General features: G+C 43.7%; 1 protein-coding gene across 5 annotated transcripts in view; it reads left to right on the forward strand.

Moving 5' to 3' along the window:
• SHROOM1 (shroom family member 1) overlaps positions 1 to 15170 on the forward strand; it is an 86366-nt gene extending 71196 nt beyond the window's left edge. For 3 of the 5 annotated variants that reach the window (XM_075009792.1, XM_075009791.1, XM_075009793.1), the window contains 5 exons: positions 2231 to 2893; positions 6579 to 7196; positions 8286 to 8430; positions 10063 to 10335; positions 14239 to 15169. In XM_075009792.1, the coding sequence (XP_074865893.1) occupies positions 2231 to 2893; positions 6579 to 7196; positions 8286 to 8430; positions 10063 to 10335; positions 14239 to 14493 (1954 nt within the window). In that variant the 3' untranslated portion in view covers positions 14494 to 15169. Of the gene's footprint in view, positions 1 to 2230; positions 2894 to 6578; positions 7197 to 8285; positions 8431 to 10062; positions 10336 to 14238 lie in introns of all 5 variants that reach the window. The other 2 variants (XM_075009794.1, XM_075009795.1) reach the window with 2 other exon arrangements.
• Positions 15171 to 15392: the final 222 nt, after the last annotated feature.

The following is a 15392-nucleotide window of genomic DNA, read 5'->3' on the forward strand; positions in this document are numbered from 1 at the left end:
AAGGGAGGTCGACAGGAGAAACTCCCCCGTTCACCTCTCTCTGTGTGAATGGCAAGGTAGGTTGATTGCAGATAAGTTGATTCTAGCTACACAATTGCTGTAGTTAGGGTTGCATATCTGCAATCGACTTAACTCCCTAATGTGGACCAAGCCCCAGGCACGACAGGACTTCTCATTTTTACAGATACAATCTAACATGGCTACCTCTGTGGGGTCTTAGAATAGGGCTATTCAGGGTTCTCACATTTGAACTTTCAAAAAAAGGGGATACCCCTGCAAGGAAGTGTATCTATATCAGTATCTACCGATGCACATTGTAGTAGCAGGTTATAGTGTGTATAGCACATTGTAATAATGTGAGTTGGTAGATACTGTTACTAATACACTCCCTCTCAGGAGTGTCTTGTTTTGAAAGTTCAAATGTGGCAACCCTAGAGTTATTTATTCCCCCAAATTGCTTTCTTTCCGTTTAGGTGGCCTTCAAAATCATTTTTACCTCTTTATGGAACCAAAAAGGTGCATCTTGCCCAATAAAATATGCACGAGAAGGGCTGGAAGCTTGTTACAGTAAAGGATTCTGCGCTACAAACCACTAAAGCTTCAGCTGTTTTCTCACTTGTGTGCACAGCTCCACCATCTGATCTCTGGCAAAAACAGCAGCTAGAGCTTAGGTCAGTCCTGTCCACAGAAGAACATAGAGATGCTGTCAGAATGTTTACCTGGTGTAATCTCTTAAAGTATGGAGCTTATATACATTTTAAATAAATATTTACATAAAAAGCTACTGTTATTTTCACTCCATATTGCTTGCCTGGAAGAATTCAGAGAGGAACAATTGAGTCTTGCTTCAGCCAAAAAAAAAAAAAAAAAGATTTGATTAGCACTCCGAAGTTTTGGCAGTTCTAAACAGTGTAGCTGCTTGACACAGGGTAGCTGGTCTCAGCAGTACTTCAGTGGTCTGTGTGAAATTCCTGATTCAGCTGGAGCAGCTTCACATAAGCAAGTTATATAAATGCAACTGGAAGTCTGGGTGAGTCCATGGGTGGACAGAAACATTTCACAGGTGACCTTTTAATAGAGGACAAGTGAATATGGGAGAGAAGGAAGTCCTGCAGGGACAGATTTTGCTGTGTGTTAGCGCAGGTGACTGTAAGTTCAGGTTTTGCTGGACTGCACTTATATAGAGGAAGCCATAGCGTCCTACTGTACAATAATCTTTCCCTTTATTTCTCAATCTTACCAGGTTCTGCCACTGTGCAACACAATCCTGTAGCTGTGTTCTGTGGAACTATGGTGGCAAACAGTGGGGTTGACAGCCACCATGGGCCCCAGAACAAAGTGAGGGGGGAGAGCTCTTTGTCCTGAGAAGGGGCAGAGCCAATGGTGGAAGGGGCAGGTCTAATGGCATTCTACTCTGGCAACCACTTTACTAATCCCATTTGAAGTCTACCCTCCCGCCATACTGTTATCTATTGCCTGCCACTTTCCTTCCTACCAAAGAGTCTCTGACACGTCAGGGCTTGTCTCCACGGAGATTTAGTGCATGGCAAGCCCGGCTGTGAAAATATAGTGCCCAAGTCTGCTGCACACAAAATGGAGTAGGTCCAAGTAGTGCATGATGGAACTTTAAACTGTAAATTTACACCCCACTTTGCTGTGTGTTATGTCTTCCTGTAAACAAAGTCGTCGACTGTGGAAGAAGAGGATGAAAAAATTGTTCCTTGCCATTGTGATGCTGTCTCAATATGTGGTCCTGCAGAGTCATAATACAGCAGCATCACATGGATACAATGCTATAATTCACCCTTCACAGCTGCAAGTTGTCTCCATTTTGTGGTACAGTCTTGCACTCTGAGAGAATGATTTTTCTAGCAACTGAGTGTCACTGGCTTAGAAGGTTTAGACCTCAAATGCTGGCACAGGTTCATGTGAGGATTGTATTTTGCCTGCACTAATTTGTTCCATGTCATAAATAAAATCAGTGTTCCCTGTAAGCTGAGTGCTTGGGTGGCCGCCTAGGAGAGATTCAGGTGCCACCCAGTTGATTGATAGGGTGCTCACAGCTGGCAGCATGTTTCCATTGGCGGTGCTCATCTGCACACACCTTGGTGCACATAACAAAATTTATTCTGCCCATGGATGGAACAAATTAGTGGAAATACTGAATTAAATGCCTCCAAATGATAGTGTTAGTAATTCTCTAATGTGAAATATGATTTGAAACTTTTAGCTTTCCCTCAAAGAAGGAAGTTGACTTGGCAGAGGAAAAAGACTACACCAGAGATGAAAAGCAGAGAGTTGGCACCTCCAGAGGCAAGGAAAAGTCTATGGAAGAAATAAGAATGACAGAAACTGTAAAACTTTCATTGTTGAGCCAGAGCAAAGATCAGGTTCATCATGTGAAAAGACTGCACAGCGTCCCAGAGCCTGGACTTGAACTGGATAGCAATAACTCAGCTGCAAACCGTCAAAGTGATTGGCACTGTCCCAAGTCTGTGTCAGGAGATGTGCCCAGACAAACAAATACTGAAGACATTGTGGGGCTTCAGGGATCAGATACAATGGTCCAAGCACTCGAAAATCTTTCTAGTAAAGTGGAGCCCTTCGGCAATTCCTTGAGTACAGAAAATCTCCCCCCATGGTGTGTATCCTCCCTGGGCACATTACAATCTCCTCTTCATTCTCCACTGGCTCTTTCTTCTATTGAAGATGACAGTGTTTCCTTTAATGACTCCGCCACCAATGGCTTAGGCATAATATCAAAGCAGTCCTGTTTGTGTGGACAAACTGATACTTTAGTTTCAAGGACAGACCTGCCAAAATCTCTCCCGACTGGACTATCATTGCAAATTGCTTTGGAGAAAAAGCAAAGTAAAGCACAACAAAAAGCCAGGTAACCTTTCTATTCCTGAATTATTGCTCTGGGTGTATAATTTAATGTGAACTTCAAAATAATCACAGAGGCAGAACCATCCCAAGCAGAAGGGCAGAGATACTCCCATCTGCTCCTACTCTACAGCCTTCATCTTTGCTCCCTCTTCATAACACCCATTCAGTTATCAGAGATATTAGATAGCAGGAAGAAACAGTCACTGTGAAAAAGCCACTGTACAGGATCTACTCATTAAGAAATTTGAATGACCAGAGAGCCAAATAGTTTGGCCATGTAAGTGCTTACTCCTTTGTGCATTAATGCAACCACAAATTTGATAATTGCATGGACTAATATATTAATCACTTGGACATGCAATAGTATGCATACATGCAGCAAACAACCTAACTGCACAAGCAAACTGGCTGCATAAATGACAAACATTTTGTGTGTTTGGCTCTGCACCTAAATTGTTTCAAAATTTGGACTTACAGCCATCTTTTAATGTACCTGTAGTTATTCTATGCGGCAAGTGCAGTGTAACTAAAATTATTTGTTCCCTATAGTCAGTAGGCTCTGCCATTGAAGCTTCTGTTTGCAGTCCTGCACCAAAGCCCAAAACTTTAGGAGGAAACCCAGCACAAAAGGAGCTTTGACTCCTGAGACTACTCACTGAAAGGATTAAATAAATGTTTCACTTTTATTTCTAAAACAAATGTTACCACCTCCCCCAAAAAAGGCAGCAACCCACAGAGCCTCAGCAGCTGAGTATTCCAGGATTTTTGTCTTTTGATCACTTTCTCATGGCCAACAAATGCTCTACTGCTGCTTACCTCTGGTTTCCCTCTTCAGTCCCCTTAAAATTCCCGCACAATCTTTTTTGTGGCTAACACCCTCTTCCCTGCCCTCTGTCAGGGGTTTAATATAAAAGCAATCATTCAGAATAAAGCCGGTCTCCCAAACCCAAACATTTATACTCCCCTCTGGCCCATCTACCCAACAGAATGCTTTTCCTATTGCATCCCACTCAGCTCTTGATGAAGCCCAGAATCTTGGCCTTTCCCATCAGGAGCACATCATCTTGCCCTGGTTTCCTTCTCCTGTCAACACCTCCCCAGTTCTGAGGGAGAAGGTAGCACATATACCAGGGGTCAGCAACCCCTGGCATAGGTGCCAAGAGTTGCACATGAGCCGATTTTCATTGGCATATGAGGCGGGAGCTCAGCCCTGCCCCTCCTCCTCCATGCATCTGGGAGCTTGCTCAAAGCCAGGCCACCTGTGGATTAACAAAAGACCAGCTAATGCTACCAACCACCACCTAAACTGTAAAGCTCTGCATCTTAAGTTATTTATTAATGAAGCTGTTGTAAGTAGGACAATTAGTGACTTTAAAAAGTATCACTGGCACTCGTAGGTCAAAAGGTCAAATTTCCACACTCTGCCTTGGAAAGGTTACTGACTCCAATATATACTGTCCCCCTTCATAGAGCCCCTCTTAGTTGGCTGGGAGAAAGAAGGAACTCTGAGCTTACAAAGCTCCTGGACCCCGGCCCTTAAAGGGACAGCATCCTGGGTTTTTCCTCCCATTAAGTACTAATTCCCTATTACTGCTTTGCTCATTTTTAAACCCTTGTTTCACTGTTTCCAGAATAGGGTTTCTCATGCTGTTCACACTTAAAGGGCCAGTGCACTCACGTATGCTGAACAATTTTACCTTTGCGTATTGCCTCCTGCTTCTATAGGTGTATTCAGCCCATTTAAAAAGAAAAGACCAAATGACCATCTGTTAGTACTTCTCTTTTAATAATAGTTAGGGTTAGAAAATGAGTATTTATGAAGAACAGATATAATGGCCAGGGAAATTTGGGTAATTCTTCATAGAATCATAGAACACTAGGATTGGAAGGGACCTCAAGAAGTCATCAATTCCAGTCCCCTGCCCTCACTGCAGGACCAAGCACCATCTAGACCATTCCTCAGACGTGTCTATCTAACCTGCTCTTCAATATCTTCAGTGATGGAGATTCCACAACCTCCCTAGGTGATTTATTCCACTGTTTAACCACCCTGACAGTTTGGAACTTTTTCCTGATGTCCAACCTAAACCTCCCTTGCTGTAATTTAAGCCCATTACTCCTTGTCCTGTCCTCAGAGGCCAAGGAGAGCAATTTTTCTCCCTCCTCCTTATAACACTCATTTGGTACTTGAAAACCACTATCATGTCCCCACTCAATCATATCTTTTCAGTCTTCTCTCATAGCTCATGTTCTCTAGACCTTTAATCGTTCTTGTTCATCTCTGGACCTTCTCCAATTTCTCCATCTTTCTTGAAATGTGCTGCTCAGAACTGGACACAATACTCTGACTGACACCTAATCAGCACACGGTAGAGTGAAGAATGATGTCTCAGGTCTTGCTCACCACACTCCTGGGCTAGAGGGCGCTACTCTGTAGAAACAAACAGAACGAACATGGTGAAGTTTCTTCCATTCACAATACTGCAGCTAGTTCACAGAAACTGCTTTGAGAAAGTGTTATGAGGTGGGTTTCCCTTCACTGCATGGGACAAAATCTAACTCTGCTTTTCTGAACTCTGGGGAATCAAATCTCTGGTGAAGTTCAGTTGTGTCTGTTGAGGCGGCATTGTTTGAAGCACCATTCCTCAAGTGCAGGAGTAGCTCTCTGTTGTCAGGCTGTTCCTGTGGCTTTTAGGGACTGAGCAAACCAACAGCACTATGGAGTATAAGAGCTCCACAGGAATTTAGCTTCAAGCCTGTGGAGCTGGGCACTCATCTGAACTGAAGCTAGTCTCGGATATTGAAATGTCAAGTTGTACAAATCTTTCAGTTTCACAGAGAGGTTAGTAAAATTTGGGATGTTTTACACACAGCTGTGAAATAATTATAAACAGAGCAAATTTCCAGCCAATGGCATGTGGTGAGAACCAAGAAGCCCTGTAACAAAAACCAGCCAGTTCAATGCATTAGAAGGGCATCAGATGAGACTATACACCCTACTGGAGCTCCTAAGGAAGGTGGAGAATGGGAATTGGGTAATATCTGGTAAAATGAGGAGACAACCCTTTTCCCTCCACACTCCATCCTCTTAACCCTCATATTAGGGGCAGGTAGTGGGGTCTCAGGAACAGTGGTGGGACAAGATTAAACTTGCTGTGGGGGCTGACAGCAGCCCTCCACTCGATGGTACAAAGAAAAGACAACCTACACTGGACAAGTTATTGCAGATGGTTTCCGTGTGTGTCACTCAGTAAAATCATGCCCTAGTTAAACCACATTCCTAGTTCTTTGTCTTTCTTCCCTTAACTTGCATCTGGGACAGTAGGATAGCCAGCAGTGCCATGAGGCTTGTGTATTGTCCTCATCTCAAGGTGTCAGAGTACAAGGGGATTTTTTAGTGTTTTAATGTTTTCAGAGTGAGCGTAATTCAAAGGGATGGAGCTAGAAATGGGAGATTGCTGCCTAAGTCAGGACTCCCAGAAACGTGAGGGCCAGAGCAGTTGCACATTTAGCACATACCTAGGATTGGCCCTACCTGCTGGCCTGCAAGCAAAATAAGTGTTTATCACAGATTCAGAAGCTCTGGGACACTGAAAGAGGCAGCCATGAAAATATCTATGTCCTGATCTGCCGGTGCTTCTGGGAGAGTAGTGAAAGCCCATGTGAAACTTCTTTCTTCTTTCCTGCAGACTCCAGATTCCTGAGCCAGAGCAATCCAGTCCTGGGAGTAGGAATGAGGGGAGCAAAGGTGACAATGCAGTTTTGAATTCATGCTGTCCAGAAGTCAAGGAACCAACTCATGAAGTTCCTATTCTGCTCCCCAGAAGAGGAGGCAATGAAGACCCTCAGGTGGAAAAAGAATGCAGAGTAGAATCCCTGGCTGGTAATGCTTCAAATGGAACCCTAGGGAAGCAGTTAGATACAAATGATATTGCACTTACCCAGGAAAAAATAAATTGCCACATAGCATCGTCAGCTCAGTCGAATCCAGGGGAGAAAATCAATAGTTCATCCGTCACTGAAAAAGCAGCATATGACAGCCAGAATTGTGCCCTGCCAGAAAAGGAGACAGACTGTCCTAAAAAGAGGTTGAAATCCCCTGAAGACCAGCATTATGAAGACCTTGCTATGGAGATCATTGCCAAAGACAATTCTCTGGCTGATGTTCTTATCCCTTGTCCTACAAGAAAAACTGCTCTAGACCTCCTGGAGGGCCTTTTTCCTGTTACCGTTTCAATGTCTGACAGAGCACACAGGAATAAGGAAGCTACGATGAAAGAAAAGGTGCAGCCTCTCTTGGAATCTGAGTAAGTAATCTGAGATGACATTTATTTCTACCTCAGGCTGTGTCTATACTTGCATGGAAAGTTGACAGCTAATACTCAATTTTAGGTACACCAGTTGTGTACCTAAAATAGACTTTTCAGCTGTTGACTTTGGTGGCTGTCTTCACAGCCGAAGGTCAACATAAGCGCTTCTCCCAACAACCTTCCTTAATCCTTGTGGCTTGCGAGGAGTTCTGGGTCAGCATTGACCCTGGGATGCAGTTTTGTGCATGTGCAAAACGGCACCCTGGAAGATCGAACTTGAGCAGTCAATCTTATGTGGTAAGTGTAGACGGAGGCTCAGTGTCTTTGTCTCATGCGTTCATTGACACTAAGAATACCTGGAATTTTGGGGCTTCTGTATCAGCAATAAATTCTGAGACCACTTTCTGGTTCGCACACCAAGAAATGTCTAAGGAAATAGTGAGAGAATGCTTACTGCAGCAAGCTAGGCTAGCGCTGAGGCTGTCTTTCCTTTGTGTATCACATTGAACATACCAGACTGAAAATGTTTTCATGAGAGATCCCAAAATAGTTCTGGAGTTAGTAGCCAGCAGCATGATAATTTTTGCCTGTCAAAAATGTTGTGCATCGGATATTTTCAAAGGTTAGACAATCTCTGGTGAGGGATGGGAATGATTCTGGGGAGTCGAGAACAGGGGTCAGCAACCCCTGGCATGGGTGCCAAGAGTGGCACGTGAGCTGGTTTTTTCTCAGCACATGAGGCGGGAGCTCAGCCCCGCCTCTCTTTCCGCATGAAGCCAGGAGCTTGCTCAAAGCCATGCCACCTGTGGATTAACAAAAGACTAGCTAATGCTACCAACCACCACCTAAATGCTAAAGCTCTGCATCTTAACTGATTTATTAATGAAGCCATTATAAGTAGGACTATTAGTGATTTTAAAAAGCATCACCAGCACTTGAACTGTACATGGAAGTCAAAAGGTCATATTTCAGCATTCCACTTTGGAAGGATTAGACTCTCGACTAGAAACACGTGACTAGGAACCACATGGTACGTTAACTAGGCACTAAATATTTGTTACCCATGTTTATTTTCTGTTTCTATAGCAGGAAAGGTATTGAAGGGCCAACAGAACCGTGTTCTGAAGCAGAACATAATGAAGGTAAGGAAGATCCCAATTTGAACATGAATCAAATCCTGATTAAGAACAGAGATGTCTCAAATGACCTGGATGACATCACTTCCAAGAAGGTAAGTAGATGAATGTGAAAAGGACTATTGTGAGTTTCTTTACTGTAACTAAGATATCTTAAATGTGGTATGAGTAGAGTTAGAAAATAGCACTTTTATCAATATACTTTAACACAATATAATTAATTCAAAGTGCATTGAGAGAGGCAAATTTTTCTCTGTTAAAGTCATGATGAATTTGGCATATGGATTGTAACTTGTGTTGTCTAAATTCTGTCTTGTTTTATTCATCTGGCAAAGACATCCACTGTGGGAGTGATCAGGAGTAGATGCGGGGCAGAATTGGCTGAACACTTCCTTGCAAAACCAACTTCTGTGCACTAGCTGATTCACAAGTGTACAGTGTTTGAGACCAGATCTGAACCCTAAATCTATGACATCTATGTGAAAGATGATCTTTATGTTCTGAGAACCAGCAGCAGTTTCTGTTGACAGGCTTGGCCTACTGGCTTTCACATGTGCAGAGAATAAAGATAATCTTAGACTACAGTTCCTGGAGCACAACTACCGTACTACTTTAAAAATAACACATGTCGCTCTTCAAACAAATTAAGCTTGTTAGTTGTAGAAACAAGGCCAAGTTCCATCTCGGGTAATTATAATCTGCCTACTTAAAATTCTCCCTGCCATGGATGTGATGGTATTCTTCCCTATGCACAGTTTCACGGCTGCTCCCTTCTGTGCCAGAGTTGGTTGCATTTCAGGGAAAGGTGTGTGATCCTTCTCCCACTCTCATCCCTGAGCCTTCTTTCATTCTGCCCACTCTGCATGGATCACGCTCCTCAAATCTGTTCACCAAACCACCTCCATTGCCTCAACCACCTCTCTAGGCAATGCATTCCAGTGCATCACCACCCTCCTAGTAAAGTACTTTTTCTTAATATCCAACCTACTCCTCTCTTTCTGTCACCTCAGACCATTGCTCCTTGTTCTGCCATCTGTCATCACTGAGAATAGTTTCTCTCCATCCTCTTTTGAGCCCCCCTTCAAGAAGTTGAAGGCTGCTATTAAATCACCCCTCAGTCTTGTCTTCTGCAAACTAAATAAGCTCGAATCCCTTAGTTTTTCCTCGTAGGTCATGTGCTCCAGCCCCTTGATCATTTTTGTTGCCCTCTGCCGAACCTGCTCTAGCACATCCACATCCTGTCTATGCTGGGGGCCTCAAAACTGGACACAGTATTCCAGATGTGGCCTCACCAGTGCCAAATAGAGGGGAACAACCACTTCTCTATATCTGCTCGAATGAGCTTTTAAATATTTGTTATGGAACTATCCTGCTTTGTCCATGTCTTACTGAGTGACCACATTATCTTAATATTATAACCATTTTCCTTCGTCTTCCTCTTCCCTTTTTTTGCCTGTTAATTACCTTGCCAAGTTGCAAGCTCTTTGGCTTTACTGAGGTAACTACCAGACATTCACTCCTGGGGGAGGGCTGCTTAAAAACAATAATAATACAGTTTTTAAAGTCACTGGAACTTGTTTATAAGTGTCTTTATACAGGCTTGAAAGTACTTTTAAAAAAATTTAAAATCTGGCAGAGATGAATCTGTGGAAGAAGTCAGGGTCTGTAAACAGCTTGGATTCTAGGAATTAGGAACAAAGTTTCCAATTTTGTTATTCCCCCTACAGAAAGAACTTATTTGTAGCATCCGTGCAAAGCTACAGTCCCTCTGGGAAGAAAGGGAACTTGTCCTATCTCAAAGCAAGGAGTACACTCTGCGTGGCAAAGAGCTAGAGGCAACAGTACAAGAAGTCTGCAAGCCCAATGAGTATGAACGCTACCTGATGTTCATAGGTGATCTGGAGAAGGTAGTGAGTCTGCTGCTCTGCTTGTCCAGCCGCCTAGCTAGAGTCCAAAATGCAATGAGAAAAATCAATGAGAATACAGATGCTGAAGAGAAGGTGAGTTACAAGAGGCTTGGAGATTTAGGTTTTTTGTTTCTTTCACGCTTCTCCTGCAAGATCAATCTTAATTGGACCCATTTCTCTGTCTCAGAACCCCAGAGTTCTGAATAAAATTAGACCCAACTTGGAACCATGGTTGGCTTTGCCAGTAGAAGTTAATAATTAGCTTGGTGTATTTCCATAGCAGAAAAAGATAATTTCTCAGTGTAGGAAAAGTTAAGCTTCTACTTTCAGCAGGAGTCCAAAGTAGCGATAGGATCAAGTAAGCACTCTAGAGATGCTGAACTAGAGTGGTGGCTTTTGAAACAGTCAGTATATGGGATGGATGATCTGGGACGCCACTCAAACTTTTCCTCTTGGTGTGGAACAAAAGTCTGTATTCAGATATCTTCCACTGTGGATCATTTCTTCTCAGTTTGGAAATCCTATTTAACACAATGGACTTGTCTTCGCTAGGGTGGGAAAAGCTTGCTACTAAATGGAGGTAAAATCCCCTGTAGTGTTTAACTCAATCTGTAAACTCATGTGAACACTGTGAATTGCCTTGTCTTCAATAGGAATTGGCTAACTCGAGTTAGGAACACATCTTTTATGTCATAGTGTAGACAAACCCACTGGCCGTTTCTACACAGGCCACTTCCTTTGGAAGTGGCATGCTAATACACGGAGCGAAAGATGCTAATGAGGCATGGATGAAAATTCCTCGTGCCTCATTAGCATAATGTCACGTGATTTGGAGTCCGGAAGACTGTTCTTCCGGACTCCAAAACGCCAAGTAGGAGTGCGGCCCTGGGGGGTGCTTCCGAAAGGAAGTCCTTCTTCCGGAGGCCCCTTCTTCCCAAAAATTTCTGGGAAGAAGGGGCCTCCAGAAGAAGGACTTCCTTCTGGAAGCCCCACCCAGGGCCACGCTTCTATATGGCGTTTGGGAGTCCGGAAGAACGATCTCCCAGACTACAAATCATGTGATATTATGCTAACGAGGCGTGGGGAATTTGCATCCGCACCTCATTAGCATCTTTTGCTCTGTGTATTTGCATGCCCATTGTATCCTAAGAATGATACTTTTTTTCTGTCACCTTTGTTGAATAAGACAAGTGACCTTTTCCTCAATACCAACCACAATGCTGATTCCCAAATGAGGAAAAGTTGAGTACAGAGTTCCTTCAGAGATCTTAACCCCATTGTAAATTATTTTTTGTCTAACACAGCTTAACACAAGGAGATGCCTGGCCGGCCTCTGACTCTTCAGTCAAAGCATATTTAAGCTGTTAACTGAACTCGCTGTGGGTTCCCAGCTAACAGTTAATTTCTACTGGAGTAGTTCCCCATAAACCGGCTGCACTGAGAGTTTTTCACATTAGTTAGGATATTTTACTCAGGACTTTGAATAAAGTGCTCTAAAGCATTACGGACTTTTTGCAAAAATCTGCAGTCATTCAGCTGCACAAGTTTACATGACATTGGGAGCCCTCACATCTCAGGCTCAAACAGCCGTATTTAGCATGGAGATTATTAGAATTGTTCTGAGCCGGTTTCACTGATGTGGTCCTGAACATTGGAATCATTCTCACACTGCAAACCTTGCTCAAACTAGCGCAGCGTTAGCAATGATGGGGAATGTTTAAATTCCCTAATGTAGGCCAGGTTTAAGCACATTTATGTATAATATTTTAAAAGCCACACTTGATTAGCAACAGCAACGAAGGGTCCTGTGGCACCTTATAGACTAACAGAAAAGTTTTGAGCATGAGCTTTTGTGAGCACAGACTCACTTCATCAGATGCTGGTCTTGGAAGTCTGCAGGGCCAGGTATAAAGAAGCCAGAGCTAAGGTGGGGATAACAAGGTTAGCTCAGTCAGCAAGGGTGAGGCTTACTACCAGCCATTGATCTGGAGGTATGAACACCAAGGGAGGGGAAGCTGCTTCTGTATTTAGCCAGCCATTCGCAGTCTTTGTTTAAGCCAGAGCTGAGGGCATCGAATTTGCAGATGAATTGTAGCTCAGAAATTTCTCTTTGGAGTCTGGTCCTGAAATTTCTTTGCTGTAGGATAGCTACTTTTAAGTCTGCTACTGTGTGGCCTGGGAGATTGAAGTGCTCTCCTATGGGTTTTTGTCTATTGCCATTTCTGATATCTGATTTGTGTGCGTTTATTCCTTTACATAGAGACTGTCCAGTTTGTCCGATGTATATAGCAGAGGGGCATTGCTGGCACATGATGGCATAAATTATATTGGTAGATGTGCAGCTGAATGAACCCATGATGGTGTGGCTGATCTGGTTAGGTCCTGTAACTGTGTTGCTCACGAAAGCTCAATGCTCAAAACTTTTCTGTTAGTCTATAAGGTGCCACAGGACCCTTCATTGCTGTTACAGATCCGGACTAACACGGCTACCCCTCCGATACTTGATTAGCAGCTACTCTTGTTAGCAGGTAACTCTTTCCCAGGTCCATTAATAGGTAAAGTTTATTGTTTTATGTAGTTTATTTTTAGTCATAATCATTTGTTATGCCCTGACATTATGCTTGGTTCTGTTCAGGCCACAAACAGATATGTGGTAGGTTCCACAGTCTACACAAGACTGATGCAGGGTAGGCCAGATGCACTGAGACAATTAGAATTTTACATGTGCAAGAGAACCCCAATTATCCACCCTTTGCTTAACTGACCCTCCATATTATCCGACATTCTGGCCACGATTAGACAGTCCTGCAGCAGCCAGCCCAGGGCAGCTGGCCCCACAGGAGCAGGTGCTGCCATGTGGGAGCTGGCCCTGCAGCAGCGGGTCCTGCCAAGACAGATGGTAGACAGATGGTCCTGCCACAGCAGTGGGTCCCAGCATGGCAGCCAGCCCCATTGCAGCTGGTCCTGCAGCAGCAGCTGGTCCTGTCACAGAAGCTGGCCCCTCAGCAGTGGGTCCTGCCAGGCAGCCAGCCCCACAGCAGCAGGTCCTGCCAGGACAGCTAGTTCCACCACGGCAGCTGATCCTGTGGCAGCGAGTTCCCGCAGGGCAGCAGGCCCCACCAGTGCAGCCAGTCATGCCTCAGTAGCCAGTCTCGCAACAGCTGGTCCCACCACTGCAGTGTCCAATAAACAAATTGCCCTCTTCTGGAGCAATGCATCTGAGTAGCTTTAGAAAATACAGTAGAAACCGCATTATCCAACCTCTAGGGTTAGCCAGCCATCCTTCGGCCCCGTTTAGGTTGGATAAATGGGGTTCTCCTGTATTACTATTACTTCTGCCTTTGACTTGCTTCATGTTGACAACATGAAAGAAGTGAACCTTGATGAGATTTGCCAGCCATCTTTACCGCGCAAGCCATCAGGGTGAGAGGAATTCAGTCTAGGGTTTTGTCTACACTGGCATTTGAGCCACAAAGCCTTTGTCCTTCATGGGTGCTTAACCCTCTGCTCCCGACACCCACCACGACAAAAACTTTGACAAAGCAATAACTAGTGTAAATGGTGATTTTTCTCCTGCTAGTAGTGCAAATGTTGCTTGTAGGGGGTGGAAGTTTTTTGTTGGCAAAAATGCCAACAAACAGAGTTTACACTGTGTGACTTTAGCTACATGGTTGTGTTGACGCAGCTCTGTCGCTAAAAGCTGTATAGTCTAGACATTCCCTACGACCGCCGTGTCTGATGCACTAGCCACTTGTGGCTCTGGCCAGTTGAGTGTGGCTAGTTGGCTTGAACAATAAATATATTTTTCACAATAATACGGCTAGTTTGCTTCAGAACTTATTGGACACCACGGCCCTAGGAGAAACCATCCAGAATCTAATGCCGCAAGAGGAGATAATTAAGTTTAATTCACTGTGGCTTACGAGTGAAGACCTGCAGTCCGCCAGGAATTATTGGCTTTCATGGTGTATGCTGTTTTTGCTTTCTCCCTACTAGCAATCATTAAATGAACGGCACAGCCTCCTCTGTAGACAGCGGGAAGACGCAAAAGATCTCAAAGAAAACTTGGATCGCAGGGAAAGAGTGGTTTCTGGTATCCTATCCAAATACCTGACTGATAAGCAACTCCAAGACTATCAACACTTTGTTCAAGTGAAGACCTCTTTACTGATTGAGCAGAAAGACCTTGAGGAGCAGATTAAATTTCTGGAGGAGCAGCTGGAAAGCCTAGAGAAGAGCATTCTTCTCTGATCCTCAGCAAGAGGCCGCCTGCTTTCAGGAGTGGAGGACTTGGGCATTGTGTTGGAACTCCGTACTTATTCACTGCATTGCTGCTAAAATGTGAAGGTGGATCAGTTTGATGAATTCCTATTAGTGCCACAGTGTTGATAAGTGCTAAGATGGTCTAGGCCGTGTTGGAAGGATTCTTCTCTTTGGAGAAGCAATATGACAAAATCTTACCGTATAAAGCAGATTGCATCTTGAAAATGACTGATGAGACGTATCCCCTTATTAATTTGACATTTTTCTCTTTTTCCTTGTCATTTGCCCGTCTGTTTCCCGACTGACATCATCTCAATAAAAGAATCATCATAAAAATATTTCCTCTTTGTGGGTGGGTTGAGTATTCAAAATAAGAAATTATGTGGGTGTGTGAGTTGTGAATTAAACACAGGATAAACAACGCCAAAGCACAATGTTATGGGCCACATACTAAAACTCCGCAGACAATTTAATGATATCTGTTCCCAGTTAGTACCTAGATGTGACTTGTAATAATGGAACATATTGTCATGGCTATAACACTGAGCTGTTTTCATCAGCAATAATCCCCCTGGATTTACGTGACTTTGCAGCTGTAGAACATGATAACTGTTTTGTCTCAGACTAGGGGTGAGGTAGTACATAGTCAACAGAAAACTCATGAGGGCTGTAGGATTGCTGTGAGCACAGAAGGATTTAACCGGGCTAAGATGACCTGAAGGCGTGCTCTCAAAGATGGTAAAGCCAAAAAATTGCACCTACCCTCACTATTTGCAAAGTCAATGCAATGCTTCTTAGGTGACTATTTTTCAAATGATTGCTACAGTGGTGGTTTTCTTAACTCAGTGCCAGTCACCTACCACCTATTGTGAACCCTGCCATGAAAA

The sequence above is a fragment of the Carettochelys insculpta genome, chromosome 15 (genome assembly GCF_033958435.1).
Source record: "Carettochelys insculpta isolate YL-2023 chromosome 15, ASM3395843v1, whole genome shotgun sequence".
In the NCBI taxonomy this organism is placed as follows: Eukaryota; Metazoa; Chordata; order Testudines; family Carettochelyidae; genus Carettochelys; species Carettochelys insculpta.